This window comes from Rhipicephalus sanguineus, chromosome 4, assembly GCF_013339695.2.
Source record: "Rhipicephalus sanguineus isolate Rsan-2018 chromosome 4, BIME_Rsan_1.4, whole genome shotgun sequence".
Taxonomy (NCBI): domain Eukaryota; kingdom Metazoa; phylum Arthropoda; class Arachnida; order Ixodida; family Ixodidae; genus Rhipicephalus; species Rhipicephalus sanguineus.
In genome coordinates this window covers 26,484,561-26,502,424 of record NC_051179.1, presented here as the reverse complement: position 1 = coordinate 26,502,424, position 17,864 = coordinate 26,484,561, and the positions used below count along the sequence as shown (strand labels likewise).

At 44.3% G+C, this 17,864-nt stretch overlaps 1 protein-coding gene across 1 annotated transcript; it reads right to left on the bottom strand.

Moving 5' to 3' along the window:
- Positions 1 to 380: 380 nt before the first annotated feature.
- LOC119389663 (flotillin-2) lies at positions 381 to 17,704 on the bottom strand. Its single transcript, XM_037657020.2, has 9 exons — positions 17,364 to 17,704; positions 13,149 to 13,230; positions 12,012 to 12,226; positions 10,138 to 10,370; positions 9,139 to 9,258; positions 7,965 to 8,179; positions 5,294 to 5,477; positions 4,409 to 4,555; positions 381 to 3,401 (listed from the first exon to the last, which is right to left on the bottom strand). Exons 1-9 carry the CDS (start codon positions 17,410 to 17,412, stop codon positions 3,369 to 3,371), a joined length of 1,278 nt encoding a protein of 425 aa, XP_037512948.1. The 5' UTR covers positions 17,413 to 17,704; the 3' UTR covers positions 381 to 3,368.
- Positions 17,705 to 17,864: the final 160 nt, after the last annotated feature.

Below are 17,864 nucleotides of genomic sequence, written 5' to 3'. Positions count from 1 at the left end.
GTTTTCTTTAACTAGTGGATAAGTATGCAGAGGCAGCCCGACTACTCTTTCGCTTGTTTTTGATTACGACGTAATGATGCCTCTTTTTACTGACAATCAACTTCAGTCGAAATGAGACATGAAAAGTTACATCAAGATTACCTCATTTTCTGAGGTTAATGTCTAAGCCGCAGTAACCACCCCAGCCTTTCATCAATAATTTCTGGCGTCATTAAAGTTTGCTAAACCACTGCTCAAAGTCATTAACAAACTTTTGGGTTTAGAAGTGTAACCTACAAGTCTAACCAATAGTGATATGTTAGGGGTGTGCGAATAGTGAAATTTCATCTCGAATCTAATAGTGCAGAAAAGTGTCCAAAAATATGTAATATCAAATCGAATATCAAATAGAAAAGATTTTATTGAAAACTGAAAGAAAGTACAAAGAAACAAAATCTGCTCATGTCCTCGAACACATAACACGGTGAGTGACTGCTACCGAAAGACTAAAAATTGTCATGCAGGAAGACAAGCTGTTCCACATGACCTGGTTTCAGGTTCTCGCCATGATGTTATGGTGTTTCCTGCAGTTGGAAACGCGCCGAAGCGATAGGGGTTTCTGAATAAGTGGTGCGGTGTGGCAGGGGCGACTGCACAGCGTAGACAAATTTTCACTGTGAAGCCAACCATCAAGGGTTTCGCCGGCCAAAGTCTGGACGTTTTACGGCGCTTGCAGCATACGCGACCGAACTATGCAAGAAGTCCATGCCTTCTTTTCGCAAACGAAGCTATAAAGGGCTTGACAGTTTTCGGCATTTTTTTTTTTTTTATATACGTGCGGAAGCGGCATACTCTCCTTCAAAATAAACATGTGCTCTCTTTTCAACCAGGATATCCGTAAAAGTTAATGAAAGACCTACTGTAACGACATTGGCGTTTGTTTTAGCCACCCCACCCTAACCAACTTGCACCATTGGGCGTCGCGTTTTTGATATTCGTCCTGTCGAATTATTCGAAACTTCGAACACTAGCTATTCGAAAGTTGAATCGAATTATTCAATTAGGTATTATTTGATTAGATTCGAAACTCGAATATTCGCACACCCCTAATATATTTCCTTAGCATTTCTACAATACTTTGACAGCAATGCAGAGAGAAGAGACAAATTCAGAACACAGACACAAAAGACACTGTCCATTGTAGTTCCAAGCAGACCCTATGTTGCCAATGTTTTTCATATGCAATCAGCATGTATCAGGCTTTCGAAAAGTGTTCTTTGCAATCTACTTTGTGTTATTTATAGTACTTTTATTACGTCCCTTGCAGTCGCTGGCAAAGAATAACACTCTCAGAAATACCAAAGACAAACAAGGTACAAACACTTCGAACTGACAACGTAAGCAAAAAGAAAAAGCAACAAAAATAAGTCGTGTAAATAGGAGTTTTCTCTTAAATGATGTCACCAGGAACAAGGTGAAGGTACAGAGGCAAAAAACACAAAAGGTGTGACAGCATTTATCAAAAAAAAAAAAAAAAACAAAAAAACAATACTGTACACAGCTGAACACAAGAGTTGTTTCTAAAGTCGTTGTACAAAGATCTAAACAAAAGTTTTGGCTTGCTGTAAAACGAGTACAACATGCAAAGAATGTGCAAAAAACAGCACAGGTAACTGTCTATAGACAGCCTAAAATGTCATAAGTGTTTTTCGTACTGTCCACAGTTTCAGTGACCCTAAAATGCAGAATACAATTTTACAAAAGCTGTTCACTCAACTGTACTCCAGCGACAGTGACAAGAGATTTCTAAAATGAGAAAACATTTGAGAAACAGGTACGAATAAAAACACACACATAGTATCTACAAATATATTGGTTCCAAAGCGATAACGCAAAGCTAGTGTTCAATGCTTTGTCCTGTTGTGACGGTTGTTCCGAGTGCTTAAAAAGAAAAGGTTGTTGCCAATATAAGCCAATACAATGCTCTCGTTAGCAATAACAAATGATTTCACACCATGCTGCTCTCAAGAATATTGCATTTGGTTACTTGCATATCCTTTCAACAAAGAAAAAAGGTACACATATAGGTAAAATTTCTCACATATTACTCTCATCTCTTCCTGCGTTCAAGCACAAGCTCCGGAGCAGGAAATATTTTCACGTAGACGAATCACCAACACCTACATTAAATATACAGCTTGTCTGCTGCTAACCGATCCAGGGAGCATTAAGTTGACATTTGCTAGTGCGTTATCTCAACTGCCTGCATCGGAATGACTGTGCTTTTGACGAACGAGCTCACTGTCAGTTTGGACTGACATTAGCCTCTCCGCAACAACCTTGCAACATTATTTTGAAAGGAACATCTTTGTTCTAATGATTGCATACGTTTCGTAGACGACACGACACACCCATGAAAGAAACGTCTAGCGCTACAAGAAAGTGCGTTGCTGCAGCACATAGCGTCCATTTCAGTTCGCCACTTTTGGACGTGAGCACGTAGCACTGTGAGTTGCTGTCATGACAGCAGATGAGCCGATGCAACACTTAGTGACAGCGCTGTGGCTACATTACACGAACAGAGAGTACCAGCTATAACCGGCATTGTACAAAGTGCCAAGAGCTAAACGAGACTTTCTTGAGAAACATGCAGTTAGATGAAAAGAGGATTGCACAGACAGCTTGCGGTCATTCTCTGTTAAGCATGCACAACTGTGCAAATGGAACTACCTCTAAAAACAAAGAAAGCTGTGAACATTCCAAAACAATAAAGCCAATTAAAATGCCACTTTCTTTAAAGAAGAAATCGACAACAGTGCTAGTAAAGCCGAACGAAGCTGACAAATCAAGTAAAAAAACTAAATGCTTGCATCTGATCCTGATCCACGTCTGCTTGGAGACAGAAAAGCACTTGTGCTGCAGCCACACACGTGATTGGGCAAAGATTTCTTCCAATCAAAAAGTTTGGAGGCACTAGACGGCTTTTTTTTCGCTGGTACGTTGCATCACCAGGCAACTCTCCTAGTGGGGACGCAGCGCATCCTGCCCCCCCCCCCCTTTTTCTTTTCGCTATCCTTTCTGTCCACTGTTCAAAATAGCCATGTATATTATGCGCACCATGCCTTTCTTCCGCTGCCTTGGCTCCCTCTGGATTTATAGTAAGCTGACTGTGACAGGAGCCTGACTAGCCGGGTCACCATTGAAATGGGGGGCTGGCAAAGCTAATGAAGCGACACTGCAAGCACACGTGTGCACACACGCACATACACACATGCACACGCACACACACACACTGCGACAGATGATGCTACACCAGGAGCCCCCCCAAGTTTTCTGTAGCGTTCCGGAACCCCGTGTTCTTTCCTTGACTCTCTTCGCGTCCCGAGAGGTTATTTCGCCATTCCAGGGATTTTCGACATCATCTGCAGAGAGAAGAAAATGTCGAGGGTTGCAAACAACATTTAACAAAGGCGAATTTGGCATCGCATTTTTGGCAACATTATTCCCAGGGGCAGCATGGCAGTTACTCCTAAACCACGGCAGCAGTAGAGCAACACCACAACTGCTGCTGCCACAGTTTCTCGCTTGCCTTCACCACCTTCCCTACAGGTAATCTCCTCTCCTTGTTGCAATGCGGTGAAACTACAGAATACATTAACACATCAGAAAAGGGGCCTCCAGTGTCATCCCCTCATCACACTTTGCACAACACCAACCGAACTGAAGCGTAAGTTCAAAACAATGACAAGATTACGAGCCGTGCTGTTGTGGGGAACTCCCGATCACTTTTGACCACTTGGGGTTTTTTTAACTTGCTCCAATACCTGCATCTGCAGGTGTTTTTGCACTCTGCCTCCACTCTAGTACAGCCGCCATGGCCTTGGAATTGAGCTTGTGCCCTCAAGCTCAGCAGCGCAACAGCTTACCGGTTAAACTTCCACGGTGATAAGGTAACTGTTTGGGCATGTTGGTAAACCATGACAGAAACTAAAAGCGCATAAGACGAGGACAAAGGAGAAGCTTGAGACACACAGCACTCGTGTGTCTCAAGCCTCTTCTGTGCCCCCGTCTCATGTGCTTTTAGTTTGTCCCATGCCACAGAGAGTGAAGGAAGCTTCAGGGAACGCTCATTGGCACACTATAGGCAAGCAATCTTTCTCAAAACATGAGGCCGGCTCTGGTCATGTATGTGGTATAGCTTTCACTAACAGACCAATCAACAGCTTTTACCCTGCTAACATCCAAATTACTAAGTAACTCGGGAGAGTTGGAAAAGGTATAAGCATAAAGAGCTTTGCAAGGACAACCTGCATGCCCAACAGGCCAGGTGATCTCTAGGACGCATAAGTTTGAGGTCTCAGTCTGTAGACATGCAAGTCTTGGTCTGCAAGGGCATACCCATAATGAGTAGCAGCACCGCGATGCTCACCTTGGCGAGGTCTACGCCCGTAAGGGCTTGGACGGTGGGAGGTATCTGGCTGACCAGCTTGGTCACCTCGGCAGTCGTGCGGTCTTCTCCGCTGATCATCACAATCTCATCGGTCTTTGCCAGTGGCGCTGAAACTTCTGCTGCGATCTGCATAAACAAAGGGATGCACGACTGATTACACTCACCAAAACGGCAATACAGGCAAGTCTACCGTAAAGGTTTCACCAAATGGCCAGCATGACCAATATGTACTTCACTGCCTGCAAGCCAATACAAAGGGCAATGCTTTACAATCAGGTTCTACTATAAGGCAATCAAAAAAGTCTCTTGCAGCTACAACCTGCTCCAGTGCTGGCATTTTTGCACATAACCACACTATGAGTCTTTTTGCACTACCTGCCAGTCATTTTATAAACATAAAGGATCAGCGTTAATACGTTATGTTCTTGGATTTCAAGCCAAAAAAGTTTTGATAATGCATCAAAACTTCGAAAAGCGTGAGAAATTATGGGCACAATGCGGAGAAGGTGACAGTGAAAAGAATAACGGGTTCAGAAATGAACTTTCAAATTGCCTCTTAAAACAAAACATCTCTGTGTACACTGACCCAGACAAAATTTCTTAATAAAGCTAATTTAAAACTGACCTCAGACAATGGTTAGCACAGGTCAATATTTAAGAAGCTACTCTGTACGTTGTCATCGGCACACGTTAGGCTACTCCGACAAAGCACGTTGTGTCGACTAAGCCGATGCGTCATAGCAGTGCACTGCAGGCTGCAGTGAAGCCAGACAGCATTGAAGAACTGGTGCATAACCTGACTAGGTACTATTACACAAATGACTGACAACTTGGCACAGCAGTGCTGACGAGAGGATGGCTCACCTTTGGTAAGGTGTCCAGCACAAGACTGAGGATGGCAGCATCTCCAAACTGCTTGTACGCAGCAGCCTTCATACGCATCCGCTCAGCATCAGCCTTTCCCACGGCTTCGATGGCGTACCCTTCCGCGGCACCAATCATCTTGATGCGCTCCGCCTCGGCCCGAGCCACGTCCACTGTCTGCGTTCTGCAGTCGGAAATGCAGCAGCATTTAATATACGTAGATGGCAAGTACTAAAGAGGAACTAGCTACTCCGACGGCTTCTTTATATACACAAAATGTGCGGTTCACAACTATGATGTAGTTTCTTTGCGCAAAACTACAAAGAGTACTGTACGTGGCAAGAAAAGACACAGAACACATCAGTGCAAACTATCAACTGTTTAGCGGTGACGAACATGAAGCACAAACTATCAACTGTTTAGTGCAGTGATGAACATGAGGTATATACATATCACATCAAAGCATTAAACACTTGATAGGTTGCACTGACGTCTTCTGTACATGTCTTTTCTCGCCGTGTCCAGTACTTTTTATAGTTTTGCTGCAAAGAAGTTGATCATGTTTAAAGAAAGTCTATCATTGTCAGGTTTTTCTTAGGTTCACGACTATTTTTCCATTCCATTACCTCCCTCATCAGAGTGCGGCCACTGTGGCTGCAAACCGAATCCACGCATCTTGTGCTCTGAAGAAGAAAGCCATAGCTGCTGAACTGTAATTACGGCTGAATAGGAATGTACCAAACAGTGATGAATTCTAGTGAAGTGATGGTTCTGGTGAAGGAAATGTGTGAAGGGGACAAGTGAGCAGTTGAAAGCCATGCTAGCACTGCCGCAGCAAGTTACTAACAGAGGCCAAAAGCCAGCTTTGTCAAAAAAAAAAAAAAAAAGTAATTTCAGAACCAGTTGTGACTTTACGACTGGTTTTGATGACATCAGTGCCAATGATTTCAACTGACCAGTTGTGCTCAATTAACATTGCACTCTTGTTCTGGTGCAGAAATGCACTACCACAAGAGTGCAAATTCGTTAAATTACAATGATTTATAGGAAAGGAAAGATTTCAATTATACAGCTGTTGCAGTGCTTTTATTTTTTTTTAAATGCCAGCGGTTGTCGCCTGTTATTGCAATAACAGTCCTCCAAATGCCTTCTAAAGACAGCTTTTAATTGTGTCAACATCACTGTTAAGCATAAGTGGTGTCAGATGAAATCATTAATTCGTGGAGAGGTACTGCACATAAACATGCCAACCTAACAAGATTACCACTTGACAAAAAGCTACGTAACTCTGTTAGTTGTTTGGTGCACAGGCTTCAAGAGCGATTGAAAATACACTGCAACCTCGATATAACGAACACAGATATAACGAATTATTGGTTATAACGAAGTATATGAAAGAAAGCATTGTCATAGACACAGTGTTGCGAGTGCACGTTTATAACAAATTTTCGGATATAACGAAGTTATTTTCGTGTAAGATGTGACTTCGTTATAATGAGGTTATAGTTAGGGGTGCGCGAATATTCGAAATTTCGAATATTTTTCGAATAGAGTTTGCTATTCGATTCGATTCGCACTGGAATTTTACTATTCGAACTATTCGAACTTCCCAAAAACAAATACAGTCAACGTCCCATTGAAAGTGACGCCTACAAATTTTCAATATGCTTCACCTCAGTACACCCTCGTATTGCGGCAAAGCTGCCTTTCAAGCTCCGTTACGGTCGAACTTAGTCGAGAGACAACGTCCGATTGAAAGTGGTCTCGAGATTTTCAATATGCTTCACCTCATCACACCCCCGTATTGTGGCAAAGCTGCCTTTCAAGCTCCGTTATGGTCGAACTTAGCCAAGAGACGGTCAGCGTCCGATTGGAAGTGGTCTCTAGATTTTCAATATGCTTCACCTTATCACACCCCCGTATTGCTGTAAAGCTGCCTTTCGAGCTCCGCTACGGTTGCAAATGTACGAACTCAAGAAAACGCTGGTTCCAACATGGCGATGAAAGACGTGGCAGAGGTGGGGCTCAATTAATGCTGTTTTGGACCTGAAATATGGGCAGGAAGTCCGAAAAATCGGACGCCGAAGCTTTTTAGCATCCAAAATTTCAGATGTTCTTTATATTGACGTCATAGGCAGATTTGGAACTCTGGACTTGAAGGGAGCACACTCTTGTCCGCCACATCAGTTGGGCTTCCACAGAAGTTGAAAGAGGAGGAGAGGCTGAGGAAATGGCATCTTTGCCTATCACGTGTAAAGTGTTGTCGGCAACACTTTGGTTGCACCAAATCATGTACATAAATGCAATTCGGCCTCCAGTTTGCCTCATTCTTGATAAGACAACTATGAAACACCACCCCGCCAGTGCTTCATCAACCTAGCGAAAAACACTTTCATGTTGCTATCTCATAAGAATATGCTTAGGAATCCTCTCTACCTTTTTTTTCTGCAATTTCGCTTCGAAGTATTCGAAAAATGTAGACAAATATTCGAAAATTATTCGATCGATTCGCACTCAATCTTTATTATTCGAATTCGCTTCGCACCCAAAATTTTGCTATTCGCACAGCTCTAGTTATAGTGTATTACATCGTATCTATACGCCACTAACAGACCACCGGGGCGGCCCTCTAAAAACTCCGCAATGAGCATAGTAATAGCAGGTGTCGTACCTCTTTCCCTGGGCTACCATTTCTACACGGTAGGCTTCTGCCTCGGCAGGCAACCTGACAGTGGCCGTGAGCTCCTTTTCCCGACGCAGTATCTCTTTCTCTTCGATGGAAATCTGCTTGCGTCGCTCAACAACGTCGATCTCAATTTCCTCGTTACGAATCTTCTGCTTCACCTTGGCGGCCTGAAGCTCGTATGCTAGCTGTGCCTCTGCTTTCTATAAGGTGAACCAAGAAAGAAGAAAAATAAAGCACCATTTAAAATGTGTCGTACAACAAAAACTGGCACTAAAGCATAAAAGCACTACGAAAGGTGACAAGACTTTCAAAAAGTGCTGAGATGTCTGTTCGATTAGCAGTTCCAGACTGTCCAAGAGTGGTATCCTACAAGAGTTCACAAAGTGGATAGCCCATTTTATCGTGAGCTGATTGGATAGAGATTGCAGCCAGCGGTCATGATTGGTGCCGGTCCACTTGCTCTTGTGGTACAGCCAATCACCGCATGCTGAAATGGACAGCCAACTTAGTAGACTCTTACAGAATGCCATCTCAGGACTTCCAGAAACTTTGCAAGCAATGCCATTCATTAGCACCTGTTACTAACTCTGATTAAGTGGAACATTTTTCCTTTCCCCTTGGGTTTTGTTAAAAAGAGGACTACAGTAAATAGCCACGCGTGCTCCCTTTTGTATTTTTATGTAACTGGCCTGTTGCATGTGTAACCACTGCTCTGCTTAGGACAAGCCGGAAGGTGTAGGGAACCTTCTAGATTATTTTAGGCTTCTGATAAGATTATGCAAACAATGCGAACAGTCGTTTATTCTGAAACTAACATAGGCACCAGCGATAACGCTGGAACCTTCGATGCCACATGAATAAAGGCCTTACTCGCTGATCAATTTTTTCTCGGCGACCTCACGATTGTAATCGCCACTATTGTTGCACGTTTGAGCGTTACTTCTTTTGCTGGGCACAAGTTTGCCCAGTGAACAGTTCAATCCCTTTCGGCTTGAGTTCTGTACATGTCACTGCCACGACTACGTGACAATATACTCAATGGTTGAACTGTGGAATACCATACCTATTGTGTAGGACATTGCAACACAAACGTGCATAGTTGGTATTCTTCAAACACAGACCGCAACAACATGGAATGAAACAGTCGGCCCCCGCTTACCCGAGCATTGACTTCAGCGTCAAAGTTGGCCTTCTGCAGTTGGTACATCCGGTTGGAGTCCTCAATTTTGGTGTTGGCCCCATATTTGACATCCATGGCAGACTTCTCACATTCTGCCTCCTGCAAAAGAAAAGAGAAAACGAAAAAAAGAAAAGGTTTGAGGGAACATTAGTATAATTAATATTACGAGAAATATTATTATTATTATTATTATTATTATTATTATTATTATTATTATTATTATTATTATTATTATTGTTATTGTTATTATTATTATTATTATATGAAAATACACACATACTACAGACAGAGGGAAATAAGGATAAAGCACGGTGGCCACTGGCACCGAGAGGGGCACCATACCTGCCTACTATTAGAGCATGTAGGTGCTTTTGTATGACTGCAGAATTATCTGCATTTCAGCAAAGATATTTCCAATTCTTTTCGGTCTATTGTCACGCAGCACAATTTCTTGTGGTGTACAAAAGTGGCAGTAGGAGTAAGTGGTACCACGAGGCTGTTGTGGAGGAGTGAGCTTTGATTGTGCATACAACTGAGTCACTCTTATACACTCATCTGTCTCACCACAAAGAGTACACAGCACAAGCCCCTCTTTCTCTTGACTTTTCAGACACTGCACATTATATATACTTCTTGCAAAAGCAATTTAGCATGACATCGTTATGAACTCGACATTGTTTGTGAGCTTATTTGTAAAGTGATAATTGTTGGGTTATACATCCCAAAACCACGATATAATTATGAGGGACATCGTCGTGGAGGGCTCCAGAAATTTCGACCCCCTGGGGTTCTTTAACGTACTAAATACACAAGCCTCCAGCATTTCACATACACCGAAATGCAGCCGCAGTGGCGGGGATTCGATCCTGCATCCTTCAGGTTACTTTATGAAACAAATGTCATCTCTCATAGCACTAGTTTAAGCCTCAGGTCCAGCAGCACATTGGCACGTGGACCAAGGAATGCAAGACGACGCACCCGAATGCCAGCGTCCCTCTCGGCCTGGGCCACGCCGATGTCGGCGTCCCGCTTGACGGCCGCAGTGCGGGCCCGCCCCAGCGAGGTGAGGTACTCGACCCGGTCGAAGACATCCTTGATGGTGAAGCTGAGAATCTCGATGCCCATGCGGCCAATGTCCGGTGCGGCGACCTCCCGAACAAGCGAGGCAAACTGGTCCCTGTCCCGGTAGACCTCTTCCACTGTGAGTGTGCCTGCACGTGACAAGAAAGGACTTCACCAACACTAGTAGAACAAGAGTGTGCATAAATATAGAGGACTAAAACTTATTAACCCCTTAAGTGCTTTATTTTTTTGAAAATTTCCCAACCAAAAGTGCCTATTTTTTTTATTGCTGATTTCGAATCTGATTGTACTAAAAAATAGCTAGTCGATGTTAAAAAAATATTTGTACCACATACTTAGTCAAATCAAAACATGGAATAACGCAAGGGGGCCTGTTGCAGCTCCTGCACCAAAAGCGAGTTTCCTTTCTCAATTTTTTCCCGTTTTCTCCTCGCTTCCGAGAGCAAACGAAGCACATTTGAAGAAACTGCTGAATATATTCCATAAGGTCATCTGGCAATGACAAGTTGAAAGTTTTGCCTGAAATGACTAAGAATGGAAAGCGAGGAGGCTTCACAGGAGGATTGTCCGCATCAAGCAGGATCCACTGGCGAGCACTCGCGATGTTCGCTTCCGAGCTGTTTTCATCATCACCGGAGGAGATGCTCAATTCACCGCCTTCGCTGTCTTCACTTCCGGACACAAGATAAACATCTGTATCCGAATAATCATCACTCGAAGAAGATGATGAAAACGAAAAGCCTCTTTTCGTGTTGACGAGCCAGTTATGCATAGGTGCCCGCCACCGCAAGCCATGTTTTCATACAAAAACCGCGCTGTTTCCGCAGGAGAAATATAAATTCCCAAGTAAATGCTGCCATCTGGTGGATTACACGCAATCTAAGCTGTAGAAGAGCGCCTCTTGCCCTGAACGCTAGAGGGGAGTACCTGTTCCGCTAGGACGAGCTCTGCTCGTCCAAAGCAGTTTGGGGACAGTTTGGGCAGGACGAGCTCTGCTCGTCTAAAGCAGTTAAGGGGTTAACACTCGAACAAGCGTGAAGGAAACATTGTGAAAATGTTCGCCCGAGTGGAAGTTAACCCAAACGAAGCCTGTATACAGGGCTTTTCTACGAGCAAGGAGGCAGTGGCGGATCCAGAGGGGGGGCGGTAGGGGCGATCGCCCCCCCCCCAAAGCATGTGTCAGCCCTCCCCCCCGCCTGCCTGCAGTGCCTGTCTCTCCTCATCCCTACCCTACCAACCCCCCCCCCCCCCAAAGTTGGCACCTGGATCCGCCCCTGCAAGGAGGGCAGCAGTGGAAAACATCAATGTTATCATTATCAACAGCAACCTAGTAATTAATGACCACAGCATAAAAGCCCCTCTCAGAAATCTTCAATTATAGTAGACTTTCAGTAAACGGAAATCTCTTAAACGGAATTGCTGCTTAAACTGAACAGCGGCTCTAACATGATTGGTTTTGTACATGAATTCTGCACCCCTGTTCATCTCTCAGTAAAAGGAACTCCTGTTAAATGGAATGCATCTTCCTGGTCCTTTTAGGTTCCGCTTAACGAGTCTACTGCACCTTCGACTTGCACCAGCTGACAAGATCTCATGCCCACAATTTCCTAATTAAACATCATAAGCCCAGTATTTCTTGTACATAATGAAAAGGAATCAGAATATAATAGCAGCCATATTTTTACGGCCAAGAGTAACGCTAAACTGCCTCATTTCCTTTTGTTTCTTGCTCTGTTGCAACAGCAACAGTAGGCAAAAAGGTCACGCACCCAAGATTGCACGCAGGTGTCCTTCGAGTGTCTGCAGGATAACTCCCTTGATGTGGTCAACATCCTTGCCCAGAAACTGCTCGGCAGCTGTCGAGAGGAACTCTTTCTCCGTCATCACCTTGCACTGCGCCACTCCCGTGACGGTCAGTGGCACACCTTGCGAGGTCTCCACATGTTCACAACGGGGCGTCAGTGTCATCACTTCTAGTGTCAACCTGAAGAAGGGAACAAGCAATGATTGTAACCTTCAAAAATCATGCAGCCAAATGCATTCATATCAAGCAAGTCTGTCTGCTTAAAGGGACCCTAACCTTTGAAAACACAAAGAACAAGCGTGTTATTGTCTCCTGACATTTCCACATCTTTTTTGGCACAATTCACGACGCCAGCAGTATGTTCATCTGATGTTATGATGAAATAAGCTGTCGATTAGGTCCATATACGAGAGATATCAGTTGTGAATTGTCTTCTACCCTGCTTTGCCATGCAGTCGCACGCCAATTTTGCTTTGTCTAGCATGACTACCATGCGCGATTACCTGAATTCATTTCGTTTTGTGCGTTTTCGACTTCACAAGCAGAGATAACAGCATGTAGCTGTAAAGCGTGAAATCTTGACAGGCTGAACGATTAGTGCAGACATTGCCCACGTGTTTTATAAAAAAATAAGTGGTGAGGAGAAGGTAGCACCTGTAGAAAGGGTAGAGAAGGCGAGAAAGAAACCGCTCTCTCGCCTTTGAACTCTGAATGGTTTAGGGCCCTTTAACAAGCCCAGGGTGTTACATTCTGGTATTCTTGGGGAAAAAAAAAAGGTATAAAAAAAAATAGCACTGCATCTGAAATAATAGCAACAATTTTCAGTTCACTACCATCCATTCAAGGACAGCGTAACCAAAATGCTAATAGGAAATTTTTGAACTATCACATCTACAAAGCTAAAGTCCCATCCATGCCTTGCTTTCCTTACATTGTACTCCTTTTGCATTGATTTGTATATCTTTCCGCGTTTTCTTGTACGTCAAGCAGTTTATGTGTCCCAGCTATGGCCGCCCAAAACCTAAAACTGGCCGATGTTTCCCAGCAGTCCATGCAATGATGCAGATTACAACATTATTGATGCATTTTATAATATACCCACCTTTGTACATCTGTGACCAGCCACCATGCCCATGCCCAGCCACCTACGACCATCTTTTTGCCAGCGTTACCACAGCATCCACCTAAAGGAAGACAGCACAACTGTAGGATGAGTATACCCTTGTTCAACATATTGTTTAATGAAAAGTAAAGTGACGAGAGGTAAAGCTTTAGAGACACCACTTATTGCTTCGTCATAAGAAGATTGCCAAGTTCAGCAACTTACAAAATCCAAGGTCTAAATGCAATATAAAAGTGAAAGTAAAAGTGATCTAAGAGTGAAAGAGATATTCTGTGAGAGTGCCGTGTATAACAAGTAATTTTTCCCCAATACAATTAGAGCCTGGAATTGGCTACCCAGTGACGCTGTGAAGATAAGTTCAAGTGCCGCATTTGTCCAGGCACTCCATGATGTAGTTGTATTGGTATGACCATGTTGTAATGTATTATTATAGTTATGATCGTGTTGTGGTGTTTACTCCATGGAACTTGCACTTTGTATTGTGTACTTTATGTTCTCCCCCACTGTAATGCCTATGAAGGGGCTGTGGGTATTTGATAAATAAACAAATACCATATACTACGTTGCATGCACAGCAGGCAATTCTGTGGAACTTACACAAACAGTGTAGTCATCGTATTTTCACTCTGCACATATCGCAACGCAGTTGCTGATCAGACGTTTTCTGTGGCGTAACCACCTTGCATACTATAAATACAACTTGTGGACGCAAGTTTATGCAAAGTCCCGTATTATGCACATTTGTCCTCACAGCAGGCGATGTACAGTACATCATGGTTGTGAGCACAAGTGAAGCACTGTGGTTGCTGGTCGCAGAAACCAATCGCTTAACTTGTTCGGTCACTAACATGTTCACATTTTCAATGCATTTCACGTAGTTCTGTACTGAATAGCATTTTATGGTAAATCAGATACCAAAGCACTCCACCTAACATTGAACGTGCATCATTGTGCCTGGGCAGCTGTGGGGAGTTAGCCACTGCACACAAAGAGTAATAATAAATGTTGGGGCTTTACGTCCCAAAACCATGATATGATTACGAGAGACGCCATAGTGGAGGGCTCCGGAAATTTCGACCACCTGGAGGTTCTTTAACATGCACCTAAATCTAAGCATACGGGCCTCTAGCATTTAGCCTCCATCGAAATGCGGCTACCACAACCTGTCAGCAATCAAGTGCTATAACCACTAGATCACCATGGCGGGTGCACACAAGCAGTGGTAAGCACAAAGTTTGCACATTGGCCTTGGTGGTACATCACACTAGAGGCCTAGGGTGATAGACACCTTGGGAGTGTACAACGGTAGGAATGCTCGGCAGTACAGTTGTCTTTTGCACAGTTACCTAGAGGATGCCTTACTTTTAGTGCAGTGCTCACAGGCATACATAATTTGCTCTCTAGAACAGTTGTATCTGTGTTTGTGAACTAGAGGTAGCTAAAAAGATTGAAAAGTTACTCTATGCAGAGCTCCCTGTCACGGAATGTTTTCGCACGCAGCAGATTTCACCTGCCATGATCTAGCACGTAACAGTACATTTTCTTACAGCAACCTCAGATTTTTTATTATTATTTTTTTAATCAGAGCATGTTTTATTGCTCACAGGAGAATTCAGACAGCTTCTCATAAAATGTGCCTCTGCTGTAGCACGCACGAGATGTCTGCTTAAGGATTTTTCAGATTAAAGGAGTTTGCAAGCTGCTGCCGTTCTAATTCAATACACAAAATAGAAGTGTGTGCACATGACAAAAAAGGTAGAAACCTTAGTTTTTCACTAATTGGTCCCTTTTTGTTGCATTCAAGAGGGCAGGCCTGACAGCAAAATGAATGTAGCCATTGTCTCACTCGGGCATAATGCCAATTCCTGAGCTTCCAAAAGCACTGGAACAAGGCATTCAAAGGTGAACCACAAAGTATGAGAACCTAACCCGAGTCACCCTATACATTTTTCTGCTTGCAATGTTGGGTCCAGGTACCCTCTTTTGCTTACATCCCCTAATTTTGCACTGGAGCGATACACATACACATTTTAACTAAACAATGTGCCTTATATTTCAGAAGCGTAGATCTTGTGCATTAAACTGAATATCTCAGTACCACATGCTGCTCATAAATCGCATTCTCCTGATTACATATATAACATCCCCCCTCGCGCCGCTACGATTTGGTCACAACTATACAACACCTTTTAATCCAAAATCCTGGACACATTAATTAGAACATCTTGAGGGGCTGGTTGGTGCATTCTAGTAAACCGCACAAAATTAGGAAAAGGACAACACAAAAGAAGACACAAAAAACAGATAGATGCACTCCACCTGTTCTTTGTGTCTTCTCTTGTGCTGTCCTTTTCCTAAATTCACACGGTTTACAATTGTTCTCCTGGATATATGTCTGACTCACCCTACATCAGCACGAAGCTACAAGGACAGTGGAAGAAAAGAATGCCTTACTGATTAAATCAAGCCACTCCACAACAAAAAAAAAAAGAAAAAAAGAAAGGAGAAGCAGCTCCACTACTGTTAAACCTGAAGAAGTGCGTAGCACGGACACCCAGCGATTTCCATTCGTAGAGTTCCCATTGCTCAGTTTGCCAAACTGTCGATGATGTAAATGTTTGAGGTAAGCATGCAGGGTTTCGCCGGAATGAGTAGAATCTTGTTCGGGAGATTCGCAAACTCAGTGTGCGATATGCACTTTATGGACTTCCTGCTTGTTATGGCAATAATATGTGTCGTTTGCAATGAGTTCCGTGAGGTTGTTTCCCCCTTCAGATGTAGCGACGAAGGCGCTGGAGAAGCGCCGGTGTGAGCAGCAATCGCACGCTTGGCGAGGCAGTGGCGCCCTCTCTTGCACAGCGCCGATGTCAGCCGCATGTTTCGGAACCGTTTATAGCGATTTTAAGTTCATTATTGCGATTACTTCTTGGTTATTTTTGTTAATATTACTTTAGCCCTTGTTCGTTTATTTTAACCCGGTTTTGAGCATTGCTAGCCTTGTTTTAGGCCTGTATTGCCCTCATGATTTCGAGCGTGATCACGCCACGTGAGATTTACGGATGGACGACAAGCCGGGCCCCTAAAGTGCTACGAACTAAAAAAAAAGGAATTTTATGCTCATTGCTTGCCGTTTTGTAAGGTTTGTCTTCCGTACGTGTTAAAACGATTCTGGTAATGTGGTTCTTAAAAACTGTGCTCCAGCCGCAGTGCGCTTTCGATCCACCGCGACGTTGCCGTCGGATTGCGCTAGCGCGTGTCCGACAGGAAAAAAACGCTACAAAAACACCGCTACGTCCACGTGCCGAGGCTTGGCGGCTCCGCCTAGATAGCCTCTGGCATGTTTTCGCACACGAGCGCGACCTTCAACGACTTTGTCGTTATTTTTTTGCATCTGTGCAGTCATGTTACATACCAAAAACGAAAGGAACGCAAAAGCTCATCGCGAAAGCTGCGAGCGGGGCGTGACCGCGGAATATCCAGGTCAACGCGCATTTGAGCAATTAAAAGGCCGTTTTACGATCGTAAAAATTCGAGACTAGACCGTCAGACAGTCTGTTTCTCGGCATTTAGCGAAGTCTCGTTCGCAGGCGAAAAAAAGAAAGCACATGTACACTTTTTTTCTACAGCAGCTGTCGCCCTATATATCTTTTGTAGCCAAATTAAAACGTCGATATTGTTTGGACAAACAACGTATTGTTGACTCCGCGAACAGCACTTTCGTCAGGGACTTTGTTACGCATGTTTTCGTGCTGCCGCGAGCAACTGTTTCCCCTCCCCTTCTGTACAGCTGTGCGAAACAAAATAGACGTCAGAAGGCTGCGCAACAAGATTATCAGCGCGTGCCAATTGCCGTCCTCGAATTCAAAAGCGTCCGTGCGATTTGCCGGCTGCGCGCGCGCCTTCTTGGCGCCGGCATCAGTCACGCTCGCGGTCAGCGCTCCGATGAAGCGCGCTTTCGTCACAGCGCCGTCTCACCGAAGGAAAAAGAAGCAATCGACAGAACGAAGCAAAAAAGGAAGAGGCGAAAGCGATATGCTGTTTATTTTACGAGTAGGCCTAGGCGGAGCGGCTGTTTTCGTGCGTGGATGCGGCTATGCGGTTCTCTCGTAGCATCGGAGGCACGGAGAACGAGCGGGCAGCAAGCACCACGAACCGGCACTCCGGGGGGAAAGATTAAAAATTAAGCGCACTCACCGGACACTATGAGGGCCTCGTTGGGGCCAACAGTCTGTATGTTGCCCATGGTTTATCCTTCGAACTAGTCGCACGTTGCAGCCAGCAGAGATCGTATTGCAGAGAAGATGGGACAAAAGACGCCGCCACTCAGTGGAGCAAGCGCGCTCCGCCGAATCCCACCATGGAGTGGTACTAATCCGGCGTCGAAATGCGCCGCGAGTTTGAGCGTGTCGATTAGGGCACTCGTTCGTTTGCGCGTCCGACGCGGCGAGATGGGCGTTCCTGCAGGTATTTCCCGAAGATGATAGTGGTGGTTGCAAGTGCCACAGGACAACTCCCACACCTCATGCAGTGAGAGAAAGCGCGCGGGCGGGAGAGGGGTGCGCGCTTATTACGTGCGTGCAGCGTACGTTAGCAACGGTTGTTAGGTAAGCGTAATCACAGGTTTACACTCGTGGTAAAGCTTCAAACAGTTTCGGGCCACTCTTATATGATTCATCGTCCCGAACAACCGGCTTT